Below are 17,216 nucleotides of genomic sequence, written 5' to 3'. Positions count from 1 at the left end.
TGCACCATGACCGCTGGGTCCTCACCAGCCCCTCCCAATAATCTGTCCACCCGATCAGCGATGTGTCGGACTCGAGCGCCAGGTAGGCAGCAAACCGTTCGACGATCCCTGTCTTTGTGACAGATTGCCCTATCTGTTCCCCTAATAATTGAGTCGCCCACTACCAGCACCTGTCTGGCCTGCCCTGCTCTCCTATTTCCCTCCTTACTGGAGCAGTCACTCCTCCGGCTTTCAGAGGACATGCCTGGCTGCAGCAGTGCTACCCCTGTACTGGCACCCCCCTCATCTGCCAACTTAGCAAACTTATTGGGGTGTTCCAGATCAGGACTAGCCTCCCTGGCACTCTTCCCTCTACCCCGCTTCCTAATTGTCACCCAGCTTGCTACTTCATTGTCCTGCAGCTCCATCCCACCATCCCCCCCCCTCATCTGTCCCATTGAGCGTCTGCTCCGTGAGCAGAAGACTCCTCTCCATATTGTCTATGGATCTCAGTGTTGCCAGCTGCACATTTAGAGTCAGAATCTGGGTTTCCAAATGCACAACGTGCTCACATCTCGCACAGCAGTATGCACCCTCGATCGGCTGCTCAAGGACTGCATACATGTGGCAAGATGTGCACTGGATGGCATTAACAATCGTGGAGCACATTTCCTAATGGGGATTGCACCAGACAGAACAGTTCAATAAAAAAAATAAAAATAAATACAAAGTATTAATAAAAATCAGACAGCAATTCAGTAATTCCTTCCTTGGAAACTCCCTGACTCCAAAGTCACTGAATCACAAGTCACACTTACGCCGGTCACACTCAGCTCGCTCACACTCGCTCTGCTGAAGATTTATAGATTTTTTTTTTCTAGTTCCCCTCAACAGCAATCAACCTTGCTGTTCAAATGCACTTCCAAAAAGTGCACAAAATCCGCAGTGCACATGCTGCAGAAAAAGACGCGCAGAAACGCTGCATTGTTTAGTCCGCAGCATGTCAATTTGTTGTGCGGATTCTGCAGCGGTTTACACCTGCTCCATAATAGGAATCTGCAGGTGTAAAACCACAGGTGGAATCCGCTGGAAAAACGCTGTAAATCTACGGTAATTCAGCAGTGCGGATTTCCTGCGGATTTACCAAACTCAGTGCGGAAAAATCCGCACACCTTTCCGCAACGTGTGCACATAGCTTTAAACTAGCCAATAATTAAGAATGAGCTTTCTTAAGAACAGTTGATGGCATCAGGCAGATCTCAATGACTGTGGTGACTATCTGTACTCCCCTTCTGGGCTTATTCAGATGCACTTACTAGATGCACATAAAGAGCAAGTTTGGAACCCTTTGTTAGGCCTTCACATTTCCTGATATTTATGGTACTGGAAAAACCAGGACCGGTGCGATCTGTGTTCGTGTTTCTAATTCGTGTGCCATCTGTGTGACAGAAATATGTCCAGGTGTTAGATTTTCAAAGAGAAAATAGATGATAGAAAGATAAAAACATGTCCGTGAGATATATAATTAGTGTATTGCATGTGTAGTTTACTGTACATGTATTTAGGTAAAAAAAAAAATAATGGCTTGTGGACCCCCTTAATTTTAATAACCAGCTAAGAGAGAGCAGAAAACTGCGAGCTGGTCAGAATAGTCTGCGAAAGGGCTAATAACCAAGGAACTTCCCAGGCTTTTAATTTAAGCTCAAAACTGTCTGCTTAGCCTTTACTGATTATTAAAAAAGGGGACCGTAAAAAATTGACGTTTTAGTCCTCCCCTATTTTTAATGAGCAGCAAAGGATAAGGAGACAGCTATGGGCTGAAATTAATAGGCTGGGGTGGTTCATGGATAGTGGCCCCTTGCTAACCTAAAGATGACCAACCCTCAGTCATACCATAAAAAACACATCCATTAGATGTGCTAATTCTGGCGCTTAGCTTTGGCTCTTCACGATTGCCCTGGTGTGATGGCAATCAGGGTAATAATATTGGGGTTGATGTCAGCTGTGTCTGCTAACATGAAGCCCAGAAGTTAGTAATGGAGAGGCATTTTTCTGACACCTCCATTACTAACACATAGTCAAAAGAAACACACGCTAAAGTACTTAATTTTTATTTTACCCATTTATTACCCCCCAAAAATCCACAGCGGTCCAATGAAGTCTATATGGAGGTCCCACGACGATCTCGGACTGTTCTACATCTGGAGGCTGTGATGAGCTGTGACATCAGTAACATGAGAGATCACCTTGGCCGCCGGAACAGAGTAGCGTGATGACCAGTGACCTCATTAAGGTTACCGCAGTTTATAGCTTGCCAGCTCACCAATCACCATAATTAGAAAAATAAGGTGCCATCAAAATGAGCAATTCACCAAAGTATGTACCCAATTCATGCAAATTATTCAAATAAAACATACCCTTTAATGATATTATGCTAAAAAGAAAAGCAATCTATATAAAAGGGTCACTTCCGTCTTTCTGTCTGTCACGGATATTCATTGGTCGCGGCCTCTGTCTGTCATGGAAATCCAAGTCGCTGATTGGTCGTGGCAAAACGCCCACGACCATTGCCATGATCAATCAGTGACGGCCATAGTCTGGCAGCAAAATGGCTGCTGCTTTACTGCCCTGCAGTCAACACTAAGCGCTCACACAGGGTTAATGCCAGTGTTAACGGACCGCGGTGTAACGCACTCCGTTAACACAGCTATAAACCCTGTGTGACCAACTTTTTACTATTGATGCTGCATATGCAGCATCAATAGTAAACAGATCTAATGTTACAAATAATAATAAAAAAAAAGGTTATACTCACCCTCCGACGTGGCGCCCCCTGTCCTCGGCAGTGCAAGCGCAGGTTCCGGTGCCAAGGATGCTATGGGAGAAGGACCTGCTGTGACGTCACGGTCATGTGACCGTGACGTCATTACAATTCCTGCGCTCATACCAACCCTGGGACCGGAAGTTGCCGCGTGCACCGCACACAGGCGCCAGGACTTCAAGGGGCCTTCGGAGGGTGAGTATATGTTTATTTTTTATTTTAAGTCTTTTTTAACCACGCATATAGTGCCCACATTGCTATATACTACGTTGGCTGTTACATACTGCGTGGGCTCTGTTATATACTACATCTCTGCTATATACTATGTAGCTGGGCAATATACAACGCGGCTGTGCAATATACAACGTGGCTGTGCAACATACTACGTGCTCTATGTTATATACTACGTAGCTGTGCAATATACTATGTGGCTGTGTCGGTTCTGTTATATACTGCGTCGACTGCAATATACTACGTGGCTCTGTTATATACTACGTGGCTGTGTAATATACTACGTAGCTATGCAATATACTACGTGCCTCTACAATATACTACGTGGCTATGTTATATACTACGTTGCTCTGCTATATACTACGTTGCTGACCAATATACTACATAGCTGTGAAATACACTACGTAGTTGTGCAATACACTACGTGACTGTGTTATATACTACGTGGCTGTGCAATATATTAGTGCCTGTGCAATATACTACTTGGCTCTACAATATACTACATGGCTATGTTATGTACTACGTGGCTCTGCTATATACTATGTGGCTGACCAATATACTACATACCTGTGCAATACACTAAGTGGCTATGTTATGTGCTACGTGGCTGTGTTAAGCTCTGCTATATACTATGTACTCTGTGTTACATACTACGTAGCTCTGTTAGATACTACGTCGGTTGTGTTATATACTACGTCACTGTGCAATATAGTACGTAGCCTGTGCTCTATACTTCCTACATATTCTAGAATACCCAATGCGTTAGAATCGGGCCACCATCTAGTCTACTATATAATTGTCTAAGGGTCACTTCCGTCTGTCTGTTTGTCTGTCTTTCTGTCTGTCATGGATATTCATTGGTCGTGGCCTCTGTCATGGAATTCCAAGTCTCTGATTGGTCGCGGCAAAACGCCCACGACCATTGCCATTGGCTAAGGCGCCAACAAGGAGGAGGTGGAATAATGTTTTGGGCTGGAATCATGGGGAGAGAGATTGTGGGCCCCTTTATGATCCCTGAAGGGGTAAAGATGATCTCCATAATCTATGTGGAGTTTCTAAAACAACACTTCCTGCCATGGTTCAAGAGGAAGAAGCGTGCTTTCCGCAGCAAGATCATTTTCATGCATGATAATGCACCGTCTCATGCTGCAAAAAACACATCTGCATCTCTGGCTGCTATGGGCATAAAAGATGACAAACTTATAGTGTGGCCACCATCTTCCCCTGATCTCAACCCCATTGAGAACCTCTGGAGCATCATGAAAAGGAGTGTCTATGATGGCGGGAGGCAGTTCACATCTAAGCAACAGCTCTGGGAGGGTATTCTGTCCACATGCAAAACAACTGAAGCAGAAACCATCCAAAAACTGACAAATTCAATGGACGAGAGAGCTCAGAAGCTTCTTTCGAACAAGGGGTCCTATGATGCAAATGTAACATCACCTAGAATAAAGTTTTCACTTGAAAACTGTTTGATTTCATTTTGTAATAAGCTCATAATGCTTATAACTTAACAATTGACCTTTTTTGTTGTTCCAAATTTAATAAAAAAGGTTGAAGACTATGCTGTGCATAATAATTTGGAACATGCATTTTGAGTGTTTTTTTTTTTTTTTTTAAATATACTGTTTTCTTATGCAGTTTGTTCCAAAACATTGCAATTATACTAGAATAGAAGATGACTGGGAAAATAACAATGACTGCAATTCAGATAGGTAATTTAGAGAAAATATGAGAAAATATTATTTGCATAATAATTTGGAACACAGTGTACAATATACTACGTGGCTATGTTATATACTATGTGGCTCTGCTATATACTATGTGGCTGACCAATATACTACATACCTGTGCAATACACTACGTGGCTATGTTATATACTACGTAACTCTGCTATATACTACATAACTGCTATATACTGCGTACGCTGTTTTACATACTACGTAGCTTTGTTATACACCACGTAGCTATGTTAGATACTACGTCGGTTGTGTTATATACTACGTCACTGTGCAATATAGTATGTAGCCTGTGCTGTATACTGCCTACATATTTTAGAATACCCGATACGTTAGAATCGGGCCACCATCTAGTTTTTTCATAAAAACATTAAACATTAATGACTCTCAAATCACCTATTTTATCTGCAGATACACAAATGGAAAAGGAAGGAAACGTTCAACCTATCATTAACTCAGATGTCTTCATACCTGACAGCAGAGGTTGGCACCCTATTCCTGTGCAATGGTGCCCCCGCTCGTCAGCGCCTATCCCTCCCTCTCCCTACCAAACCCTAAGAAAGGTTGATAGAGTGCAAAAGATCAAAAGTAAGGTACCATATGATCAAATCCCCCTAGTGCCCAGATTCATATGGTATTGTCCACTATATCAGATAAGGCAATCCCTGTTACAGGGGCATAACATTTAGAGAAATAATCAATATACCAGACAGAGTTCAGATCAAATCATAACTCTCATAGCCAATGGACAAAAAAAAATGCGTATATGTAAATACACCCCAAAATAATTCGGTCAAAAATGGCACCCCCTTATTTTTTGACAGTAACATTAACCCTCTGGGGGGAGGAGATAGAAAATAAACCACCTCAATAAGGGAACAGACAAAATATTATGTAGGGGAGAGATCATATAGGTGTATAGCAATTTGTACACATTCCCCAACACAATACAGACTTAGAGTAGAGCCTCAGGAAAGAAAGGAACCAACCACATATTAAGTTGTTCAATAAAGTGCATTTTGTGCATTGATGTTTAGCTAGCACATTGTTATTGCACATATGTTACTCTAATAGAGACATTTTGTAGCTGCTACCCTTCAAATGATCCAGTATGCATACACTTGACGCGTTTTCCCGTCTTTAGCGGTTCATCAGGAAAGCATACTGAGAAATAAAACTAATCCTGGTAACAAGAAGAAAGGGCCATAGATAGCGTGGGGATGGTGCCCACGCGAATCACGGGTGGAAATAGGCTCCTATTTTCCCCAAAACAGCTCTGGAGCTGCTGGGCTGCTTTGGGGAAAATAAGTGCCAGGGTGTCCGGTATTTTATTTTAAAATAAAGGATGTGTCCGTGTCTCCATGTCCGTGTCTGTTTAATGATTTCTATTTGCAGGGTTAGTAATGGTTGTGTCTGACACCTGTCCATTACTAACCCCAGGGCTTTTTGGCAGCTGTGATTTTTGACAAATCACAGCTGTCCTCAAACCCATATATTTACCTTGGTTGGCACCGCACCAGAGCAATCGAGATGAACAAAGTGAAGCTCCAAAATTGGCGCAACTAATAAGGGCGGCTATGGACTTCTATTTTAGGGGCTGAGGACGGGCTATTAACCATGGACCTTCCCAGCATAATAGTAGAAGCCCGCAGCTGTCTGCTTTATCAGCCCTTGTGTTAAAATATAGAGGGGACCCCACACCTTTTTTTTTTTTTCTTTAGTTTAATTATTTAATGCTTGCCTGGGGGGGAAAAGGAGAACTTCTTGCTATTTTCATGTGATGGGTGCTGACAACGACGGTCATCAGCCTAGCCCGGTCTCGCTGATCAGAGGGAGACCAGACCTAGGATGATGGCAGTTGTAGTCCGTGATGTTCCCATATGCTAACAGATTTTATCGGTGTATCATCTTTGTTCACATTTGCTGGACATATTCACGTCCTTGCTGCTGAAAAAAAAAACACGGACATGTCCATGCGTGGGTCTCAGGGTCCTTGTGAACACAGACATGTGCTTTTCCCCCTAGATTTAAATGGGTCTGTGTGAAAGTGTCTCCAGTACGTGTGAAAACGGTCACCACATGTACTGGAGACCTTGACATGTGAAGGGGCCTTAGCAATGTTAAAGTGTCTTGGGAAGGAAAGTTACATTCAGTTATTGTGGAATATCACTTTTTCTGAAATATCATTTCATGTCACCTGGAGCTGCCAGTCCATGTGAAGTATAGAAGAAGCAGCAACAAATAAAACAATATTTTTCTTTTTTCTTTAATGTGTATTTTATTTATATACGTGTCATCTCCCTTGTATATAGTATATACCTGTGTCATCTCCTCCTGTATATAGTATATACCTGTATGTCATCTCCTCCTGTATATAGTATATACCTGTGTCATCTCCCCTGTATATAGTATGTGTGTGTCATCTCCCCTGTATATAGTATATATGTGTCATCTCCTCCTGTATATAGTATATACCTGTATGTCATCTCCTCCTGTATATAGTATATGCCTGTGTGTCATCTCCCCTGTATATAGTATATACGTGTGTCATCTCCCCTGTATATCGTATATATACCTGTCATCTCCTCCTGTATATAGTATATATCTGTGTGTCATCTCCCCTGTATATAGAATATACCTGTATGTCATCTCCTCCTGTATATAATATATACCTGTGTCATCTCCCCTGTATATAGTATATACCTGTATGTCATCTCCTCCTGTATATAGTATATATCTGTGTGTCATCTCCTCCTGTATATAGTATATATGTGTGTGTCATCTCCCCTGTGTATAGTATATACCTGTGTCATCTCCTCCTGTATTAGACCTCGTTCACACGTTATTTGCTCAGTATTTTTACCTCAGTATTTGTAAGCTAAATTGGCAGCCTGATAAATCCCCAGCCAACAGGAAGCCCTCCCCCCTGGCAGTATATATTAGCTCACACATACACATAATAGACAGGTCATGTGACTGACAGCTGCCATATTTCCTATATGGTACAGTTGTTGCTCTTGTAGTTTGTCTGCTTATTAATCAGATTTTTATTTTTGAAGGATACCAGACTTGTGTGTGTTTTAGGGCAAGTTTCATGTGTCAAGTTGTGTGTGTTGAGTTTTGTGTGGCGACGTGTGTAGCAACTTTTTGTGTGGAGTTGCATGTGACAGGTTAGTGTAGCAAGTTGTGTGCAGCAAGTTTGTGCATGGCGAGTTTTGCGCGTGGTGAGTTTTATGTCTGGTGCCTTTTGAGTATGTGCAAGTTTTGTGTGAGGCAACTTTTGCATGTGTTGCAACTTTTGTGCATGTGGCAATTTTTCCACGTGTGCAAGTTTTGCGTGTGGTGAGTTTTCCATGAGGTGAGTTTTGCACGTGTGGCGAGTTTTGCATGAGCCTAGTTTTGCATGTGGCGAGTTTTGCGCGTGCCGAGTTTTGAGCGGCGACTTTTGCGTTTCGACTTTTGTGTGGCGAGGTTGGTGTATGTGTGGTGAAATGTGTGCTGAGGGTAATATGTGTTCAAGCACGTGGTAGTGTGTGGCGCATTTTTTGTGTGTTCATATCCCCATGTGTGGTGAGTATCCCATGTCGGGGACCTTAGCAATTGTACGGTATATACTCTTTGGCGCCATCGCTCTCATTCTTTAAGTCCCTCTTGTTCACATCTGGCAGCTGTCAATTTGCCTCCAACACTTTTCATTTCACTTTTTCCCCATTACGTAGAGAGGGGCAAAATTGTTTGGTGAATTGGAATGCGCGGGGTTAAAATTTCGCCTCACAACATAGCCTATGACGCTCTCAGGGTCCAGACGTGTGACTGTGCAAAATTTTGTGGCTGTAGCTGCGACGGTGCAGATGCCAATCCCGGACATACATACACACACACATACATACACACATTGAGCTTTATATATTAGATTTAGCTGCTAGTACATTTGGGCATGTCAAAGCACTAAGCCATCTGATCCTGACTACTTAATCCACACCTCTTGCACATGATTGACATGTCAGTCCAGACATTACTGCGCCTCCACTGCAGCAGGCTCTGAATGTTCTTGTACAAGATCTCGGTAAGGCTACTTTGACACTAGCGTTTTTTTTCCATACGTCGCAATGCGTCGTTTAGGTGAAAAAACGCATACTGCAAAGTTGCCTTGCAGGATGCGTTTTTGCCCCATAGACTAACATTAGCGACACATTGACACACGTGCGTCGTGCGACGGTTGCGCCATGTTGTGGCGGACCGCCGGGAGCAAAAAAACGTTACATGTAACGTTTTTTTGCTGCCAACGGTCTGCTTTTTCCGACCGCGCATGCACGGCCGGAACTCCGCCCCCACCTCCCCGCACCTCTCAATGGGGCAGCGGATGCGCTGGAAAAATGCATCCGCTGCCCCCGTTGTGCGGCGCATTCACTGCTAGCGTCAGAACGTCGGCCCGACGGACTGCGACAGGCCGAGTTCGACGCTAGTGTGAAAGTAGCCTAGGCTAGGTTCAGATTGCGTTAGTGCAATCCGTTTAGCGCCTAGCGCTAAAGGATTGTGCTAACGCAATGTGATAAAAGGGGTCGCGTTAAACGTCCCTGCTCTCGCAGATCTCCAATCTGCGAGAGCGGCTAATGGACCGCGGGCGCGCCTCGGACGCTGTAAGCAGCGTCCGCGGCGTGCCACAAAACACCGACACATCGTGATGCGCGTCCCCATTGCTGTTAATGGGCGTGCTAATGGACGCGTTGCACGGCGTTAATTTCGCCGTGCAACGCTGTCCGTTAGCGCGGTCCCATTAACACAATGGGAACCTAGCCTTAGACAGAGTCTGGAGTGACTTGTAAATGAAACAGGAGGCAGACACCTGGCGAAGAATGAGGGCTGGAAGTGCTTTGAAACGCCCCAATTTTCTGGCAGCTGTTTTGCATATAATAATAATAATAATCTTTATTTTTATATAGCGCTAACATATTCCGCAGCGCTTTACAGTTTTGCACACATTATCATCACTGTCCCCGATTGGGCTCACAATCTAGAATTCCTATCAGTATGTCTTTGGCATGTGGGAGGAAACCGGAGTGCCCGGAGGAAACCCACGCAAACACGGAGAGAACATACAAACTCTTTGCAGATGTTGTCCTGGGTGGGATTAGAACCCAGGACCCCAGCGCTGCAAGGCTGTAGTGCTAACCACTGCGCCACCGTGCTGCCCGTATATACAGGTCCTTCTCAAAAAATTAGCATATAGTGTTAAATTTCATTATTTACCATAATGTAATGATTACAATTAAACTTTCATATATTATAGATTCATTATCCACCAACTGAAATTTGTCAGGTCTTTTATTGTTTTAATACTGATGATTTTGGCATACAACTCCTGATAACCCAAAAAACCTGTCTCAATAAATTAGCATATTTCACCCATCCAATCAAATAAAAGTGTTTTTTAATAACAAACAAAAAAACCATCAAATAATAATGTTCAGTTATGCACTCAATACTTGGTCGGGAATCCTTTGGCAGAAATGACTGCTTCAATGCGGCGTGGCATGGAGGCAATCAGCCTGTGACACTGCTGAGATGTTATGGAGGCCCAGGATGCTTCAATAGCGGCCTTAAGCTCATCCAGAGTGTTGGGTCTTGCGTCTCTCAACTTTCTCTTCACAATATCCCACAGATTCTCTATGGGGTTCAGGTCAGGAGAGTTGGCAGGCCAATTGAGCACAGTAATACCATGGTCAGTAAACCATTTACCAGTGGTTTTGGCACTGTGAGCAGGTGCCAGGTCGTGCTGAAAAATGAAATCTTCATCTCCATAAAGCATTTCAGCCGATGGAAGCATGAAGTGCTCCAAAATCTCCTGATAGCTAGCTGCATTGACCCTGCCCTTGATGAAACACAGTGGACCAACACCAGCAGCTGACATGGCACCCCACACCATCACTGACTGTGGGTACTTGACACTGGACTTCAGGCATTTTGGCATTTCCTTCTCCCCAGTCTTCCTCCAGACTCTGGCACCTTGATTTCCGAATGACATGCAAAATTTGCTTTCATCAGAAAAAAGTACTTGGGACCACTTAGCAACAGTCCAGTGCTGCTTCTTTGTAGCCCATTTCGGCACCTGTAGCCCATTTCCTGCACACGCCTGTGCACGGTGGCTCTGGATGTTTCCACACCAGACTCAGTCCACTGCTTCCTCAGGTTCCCCAAGGTCTGGAATCGGTCCTTCTCCACAATCTTCCTCAGGGTCCGGTCTCCTCTTCTCGTTGTACAGCGTTTTCTGCCACATTGTTTCCTTCCAACAGACTTACCATTGAGGTGCCTTGATACAGCACTCTGGGAACAGCCTATTTGTTGAGAAATTTCTTTCTGGGTCTTACCCTCTTGCTTGAGGGTGTCAATGATGGCCTTCTTGACATCTGTCAGGTCGCTAGTCTTACCCATGATGGGGGTTTTGAGTAATGAACCAGGCAGGGAGTTTATAAAAGCCTCAGGTATCTTTTGCATGTGTTTAGAGTTAATTAGTTGATTCAGAAGATTAGGGTAATAGGTCATTTAGAGAACCTTTTCTTGATATGCTAATTTATTGAGACAGGTTTTTTGGGTTATCAGGAGTTGTATGCCAAAATCATCAGTATTAAAACAATAAAAGACGTGACAAATTTCAGTTGGTGGATAATGAATCTATAATATATGAAAGTTTAATTGTAATCATTACATTATGGTAAATAAAGAAATTTAACACTATATGCTAATTTTTTGAGAAGGACCTGTATAGCTTCAATTCTGTACTTCTCTGCAATGGCTGATTGGATTTCTACATCGTACCTTCTGTTCACCCTTATGATTGTAAATATTTAGATATTGTAATTTTTTCAGGTGTCTGCATGAGTGGAAGCCTCATAATGGAAGACCTGTGTCTTGTCTACTCTTCTGTGATAACCATAGGAAACAAGATCCAGAGTAAGTACTTCATTATGGTTTTTAAGATGATCAAATGTGAAGTGGACGTGCCTGAGGCACTAAATAATGAAAAGGGATTATCCCCTTTAAAAAAAAAAAAGAAAGCAAAAAACCTTTTCTTCCATGTACAGTTAATTGTTGTTGTTGTTTTTTTTTTTTTTTATTTTTTTAAATACAATCTCTGCTTTCCTGATCCACAGGTTTTTGCATTATATCTCTTACGTTGTTGCAGTGTTGATATTCACAGCGCTAAGTTCAATCTCCATGCCTATGTTGATGGCTTGAGCCACTGAGTTTGGGCTGTGTTCAACTCTGGTTGATCAGAGCAAACCTAGATCTAGTGGGGGAAAAAAGCCCACCAATGGTTTCCTTCCCTATCTACCATGCCGCCCCTTTTACTGTCATAACTCTTTTGTTCATAATATATTTTATTATATTTCTTTTTTTTTAAATCTCTACTCCCATACTCTCTTGGATGCTTTTAAAGCACATAAACTCTTCTAGTCTCCCCTTCTCTCTTCATCCAAGCCTTGTCATTTTCTCCCACCTGTATTCCACTTTACCTCTTTGTCTCATAGCACTTCAGCAGTGCAAGTTCTAGCTGTGCAAGCTTAAACAGTGCACTGTGTGGCGTGAAGGAATGTCAAAGTTCATTCAGTGCAGTAAAATTTGTGCTATGAGAGACCTATTAACCCTCCGTCACATACAATATTCGGACTAACGAATTCACATACAATGTGCCTGTCAGGCGCCTGCTGGAAAAATACCTATAATATCTGTTTGCAATTTCAGTGCTCTAAAAGTGATCAGTGACCTTCATAGGGATGTAATAAAAGAGACTACACATAATCAGTTGCAAAAAAAAACATTTACTTAACATAAAACTAATAACTATGAAATACAAACTTTTCAAAACTCCCGCCAAATAGTCCCCAGTTCGACTCTCTCAAAAAAATGTACAAAGAAAATTTTTGAACACAAACTTAATTTTAAGGTACCTTAAGTACTATTAAAAACATATTCAATCAGAAGTAGATGCTGAGGTTTCCCCAGAAAAGTCACACTTGCAGAGCAAATAGCAAGAATTACACACCATTTTTGCATGTGTCAGGCAAATTGCTTTATGACATTTGAGACATTCATAATTTGAAAGCCTTCTGGTTCCGCTTTCCGTTTGGCAGGTGGTGCATCTCCTTCTTTTGTGAGGTGGTGCAGATGGTGACTTTTCACCATCATCTTCTGGGCGGAACCTATTGAGCTGAACTTGAAGGCGAGAGGGGATACCGATTGTTTTCACGCTTCTCCTGCGTAGCTCTCCAAGTACTAGTTCATGGGCCAATTTTTTCAGATACAATCGTCTACGGAGTAGTTCAAGCTTGTTTTCAAGATAAATTACTTGTGAATTTATACCACCCAAATTCAACATAGCAAAAAATATGACCATTGGCCAACGTTTGATGTTTCTGCTGACGTTGAAAGTGGAGCACATCTGATCTGCTGTATCCACACCCCCTTTGGTGGCATTGTAAAATGTAATTATCTCCGGTTTTTTTTCTGCCCCAGTCCCAGGAACGATGGCAGCATCATCATGAAGTGTTGATAGAAGAAGTACGATTTTTTTGGCATGTGGTACATAGGAAACTAAAGCCTTTCCATTATGGAATGCAAACATACTGCTGTACTGTTGTCTCTCTTTCACACTTACAAACTGTGGCGGCAATTCCCTTTTGTTTTTTCTTACAGTTCCCACATATGACAGCTTCTGAATTTTCAGATAATCAATCAGATCACAACTTGTAAACCAATTGTCAGCTGTAATATTGCGACCCGATCCAAATAAGGGTTCAGCCAGTCTTTTTACAACATCAATGGGTTTGTTGCTCACACAGTAAGGACCTTCTGGTTGTTTTCCTGCATATACTTCCAGGTTGTAAGTGTAGGTCTTACTGGCATCAACAAGGGCATACATTTTTATTCCATATTTGTTTGGCTTTGATGGAATATATTGACGAAAGGCACATCTACCACGAAAACCAGGGAGCATTTCGTCAATAGTGAGATTCTCTCCAGGGTAATAACTTTGTTTACAGTTTACAACAAATCTTTTAAATATATCACGAATTGGAGCAAGTCGGTCATGTGTTTTGCGTTCGGTTCGGGTAGTTCTGTCGTCAAACCGAAGGCAACGAATTAGAATCTTGAATCTGTTTATGGACATAACAAGGCTAAATTTTTCAACTCCATCCCCATCTTTACCCCAAAGTTCCTTCAAACTTTGTCTATTTGCCCTATAAGCTCCTGCAAGGTACAGTAATCCAAAAAAAGCACGCAGTTCTATTTCATCTGTGGGCTTGATGGTTCTGTTGCAGATGTACGTGTCCTTTATAATGTCTATATATTGGTTGGTATATGTGACAATAGAGTCCAGAATGTCATCTGTAAATATACTGTTCCAGCATTCAACTGCAGTTTTTGCATTACGTGCAGTTCCTATTACTGCAGGAAGGTGAGTAATAATGTTTAAAGGTTCCCTACGTTTTTTCTGGAATGGCTTCTTGTTCCATTTAGTATTTTTATCTTTTCCAATATAATATGATCCAACTTCTTCATCCTCACCACTGTCACCATCTTGCTCTGTTTCAGAATCCAGGACACATTCTTCCACCTCATCATGAGAATCAATCTCACTTTCCTCTCCTAAATCCTCATTCAGTGTGAGGTCTCTATCATCTAACAGCATGTTTGTTACTTCCTCAACATCAAGTTGTTTGGATAAATTGTACATTTTCCTCTCCATTTCAGCAGATAATCTGAAGCAAGAGAAGGAATATGTTAGGGAACTACTGTATATGCCTGAGCAGCACACTTTCTTTTATAAAATCTCCCTTATTTCTATGAAATATCCTCACATTTTGTGCTATACATTCATAAAACAAGCTAGATAAACTATTGTGATGAATAAAAACATAAAATACCAACCTTACTGAATGTGACGTATTCACATACAATGAGCCTGAGAGATCTGTGCAGCTATATCCTCTCCCCTGAAGCTCTGAAATCCAACTGTGATATCAGGTTTCACAGACCTTCAAGAGACAGGAGACTACCTGGAGGGAGGGGGTTTCCTCACAATCTGGTGAGGAAGGAGAAATGAAAGTAAAAGAGAAGCGCCTGTCAGATCAGTTGTATGTGACGGAGGGTTAAATTTGCAACCAAACAGTTTAAAAAGGAAAAAAAAATCCTCGGCTGTTTCAATAACCTTTTACTGACCTGTAACCCACTGGTACATCCCTTGTGAGTTATATCAAGAAGTTTCAAAATCTGAGCCCACTCCATATTGAGAGGGAGTCTGCTGTGTTATACAGTTAGCAGTTTCTGGTAACAGTAGCGATTGGAACTAAATTTAGCTATCATTCTTTTGACATTAAATTAATTGATCATTCATTCCGACGGCCATCGCTGTCTCCCATCCCTCCCACCACACCAACTAAAAAAAGGCCACACAGTCTGATGGGTTGCCATGCAAGTCAAGGGGGGAGGACCTTCTTATGGTTCCTGTCACCACCAACAAGTTCCAATGGTGGCTTAAAAATGAAATTGGCCAAAAAAAAAAAAATGGCAAAATGTAAAAGTTTAATTCCCCTCCATCCCTCATTTTTCACAATTTAAAAATAACAACATTTAAACTATAAAATGAAACACATTTAATCTATTTGTATTTCTAAAACATTGCTTTCTCAAAATCTAAAATCATTTAAACCTCATGTTAAACTCTGAAAGAAATTAACCAAAATACTTACAATAATTGTCAGTTTTCCTTCTTTGCACTTATCCAAAAATGCAATGAAGAGCAATCAAAGCATAATATGCTTCTCGTTGGTATCAATAAATGCTACAAAGTCAGCTAGTTCTATTGATGGGGAAAAACAAATATGGGCCCGATTCATAAAATCTTTAACCCCTTAGTGACAGAGCCAATTTGGTACTTAATGACCGAGCCAATTTTTGCAATTCTGACCACTGTCACTTTGAGGTTATAACTCTGGAACGCTTCAACGGATCCCGCTGATTCTGAGATTGTTTTTTCGTGACATATTGTACTTCATGTTAGTGGTAACATTTCTTCGATATTACTTGCGATTATTTATGAAAAAAACGGAAATATGTCGAAAATTTTTAAAATTTAGCAATTTTCAAACTTTGTATTTTTATGCCCTTAAATCAGAGAGATATGTCACGAAAAATAGTTACTTTTTCAATTTAGAATTGGCTGGAATTGAGATTGGACGCCACGTCGCGTTTGGAGAGCCCCTGATGTGCCTAAACAGTGGAAACCCCCAACAAGTGACCCCATTTTGGAAACTAGACCCCTTAAGGAACTTATCTAGATGTGTGGCGAGCACTTTGAACCCCCATGTGCTTCACAGAAGTTTATAACGTAGAGCCATGAAAAAAAAATTGCATTTTTTCTACAAAAATGATATTTTTGCCCACATATTTTTATTTTCACAAGGGTAACAGGAGAAATTAGACCACTAAAGTTGTTGTGCAATTTCTCCTGAGTACGTCGATACCCAATATGTGGGGGTAAACCACTGTTTGGGTGCACCGCAGAGCTTGGAAGAGAAGGAGTGCCGTTTTACTTCTTCAATGTAGAATTGGCTGGAATTGGAGAGCCCCCGATGTGCCTAAACAGTAGAAATCCCCCACAAGTGACCCCATTTTGGAAACTAGACCCCCCATGGAACTTATCTAGATGTGTGGTGAGAACTTTGAATGCCCAAGTGCTTCACAGAAGTTTATAATGCAGAGTCGTGAAAATAAAAAATATTTTTTTTTTCCACAAAAAAGATTTTTTTAGCCTCCAAGTTTTTATTTTCACAAGGGTAACAGGAGAAATTGGACTGCAATAGTTGTTGTCCAATTTATCCCGAGTACGCTGATGCCCCATATGTGGGGGTAACCCACTGTTTGGGCGCACGGCAGAGCTCAGAAGGGAGGGAGCACCATTTGACTTTTTGAGCGCAAAATTGGCTGTCGTGTTTGGAGACCCCCTGATGTACCTAAACAGTGGAAACCCCCCAATTCTAGCTCCAACCCTCACCCCAACACACCCCTAACCCTAATCTAAACCTGATCCATAATCCTAATCACTAACCCTAACCATAATCACAACCCTTACCCCAAAACAACCCTAATGTCAACCCTAACCATAACCCTAATCAAAACCCTAAATCCAACACACCCCTAATCCTAATCTCAACCCTAACCTCAAACCTAACCCTAATCCCAATACACCCCTAATCACAACCCTAACCTTAACCCTAATCCCAAACCTAACCCTAATCCCAACCGTAACCCTAATTCCAACCCTAACCCTAATACCAACCCTAATCCAAACCCTAACCCTAATCCCATCTCTAACCCTAACTTTAGCCCCAACCCTAGCCCTAACTTTAGCCCCAGCCCTAACCCTAAGCCCTAAGGCTACTTTC

General features: G+C 42.0%; 1 protein-coding gene across 2 annotated transcripts in view; it reads left to right on the top strand.

The window, feature by feature from the left end:
* The window catches only part of EDC4 (enhancer of mRNA decapping 4), a 928,397-nt gene that overhangs the window by 194,477 nt on the left and 716,704 nt on the right, over positions 1 to 17,216 (top strand). For both annotated transcript variants that reach the window (XM_069740123.1, XM_069740124.1), the window contains exon 9: positions 11,638 to 11,721. In XM_069740123.1, the coding sequence (XP_069596224.1) occupies positions 11,638 to 11,721 (84 nt within the window). The remainder of the gene's footprint in view (positions 1 to 11,637; positions 11,722 to 17,216) is intronic.

Source organism: Ranitomeya imitator, chromosome 9, assembly GCF_032444005.1.
Source record: "Ranitomeya imitator isolate aRanImi1 chromosome 9, aRanImi1.pri, whole genome shotgun sequence".
NCBI lineage: Eukaryota > Metazoa > Chordata > Amphibia > Anura > Dendrobatidae > Ranitomeya > Ranitomeya imitator.
This window is presented reverse-complemented; position numbering and strand designations above follow the sequence as displayed.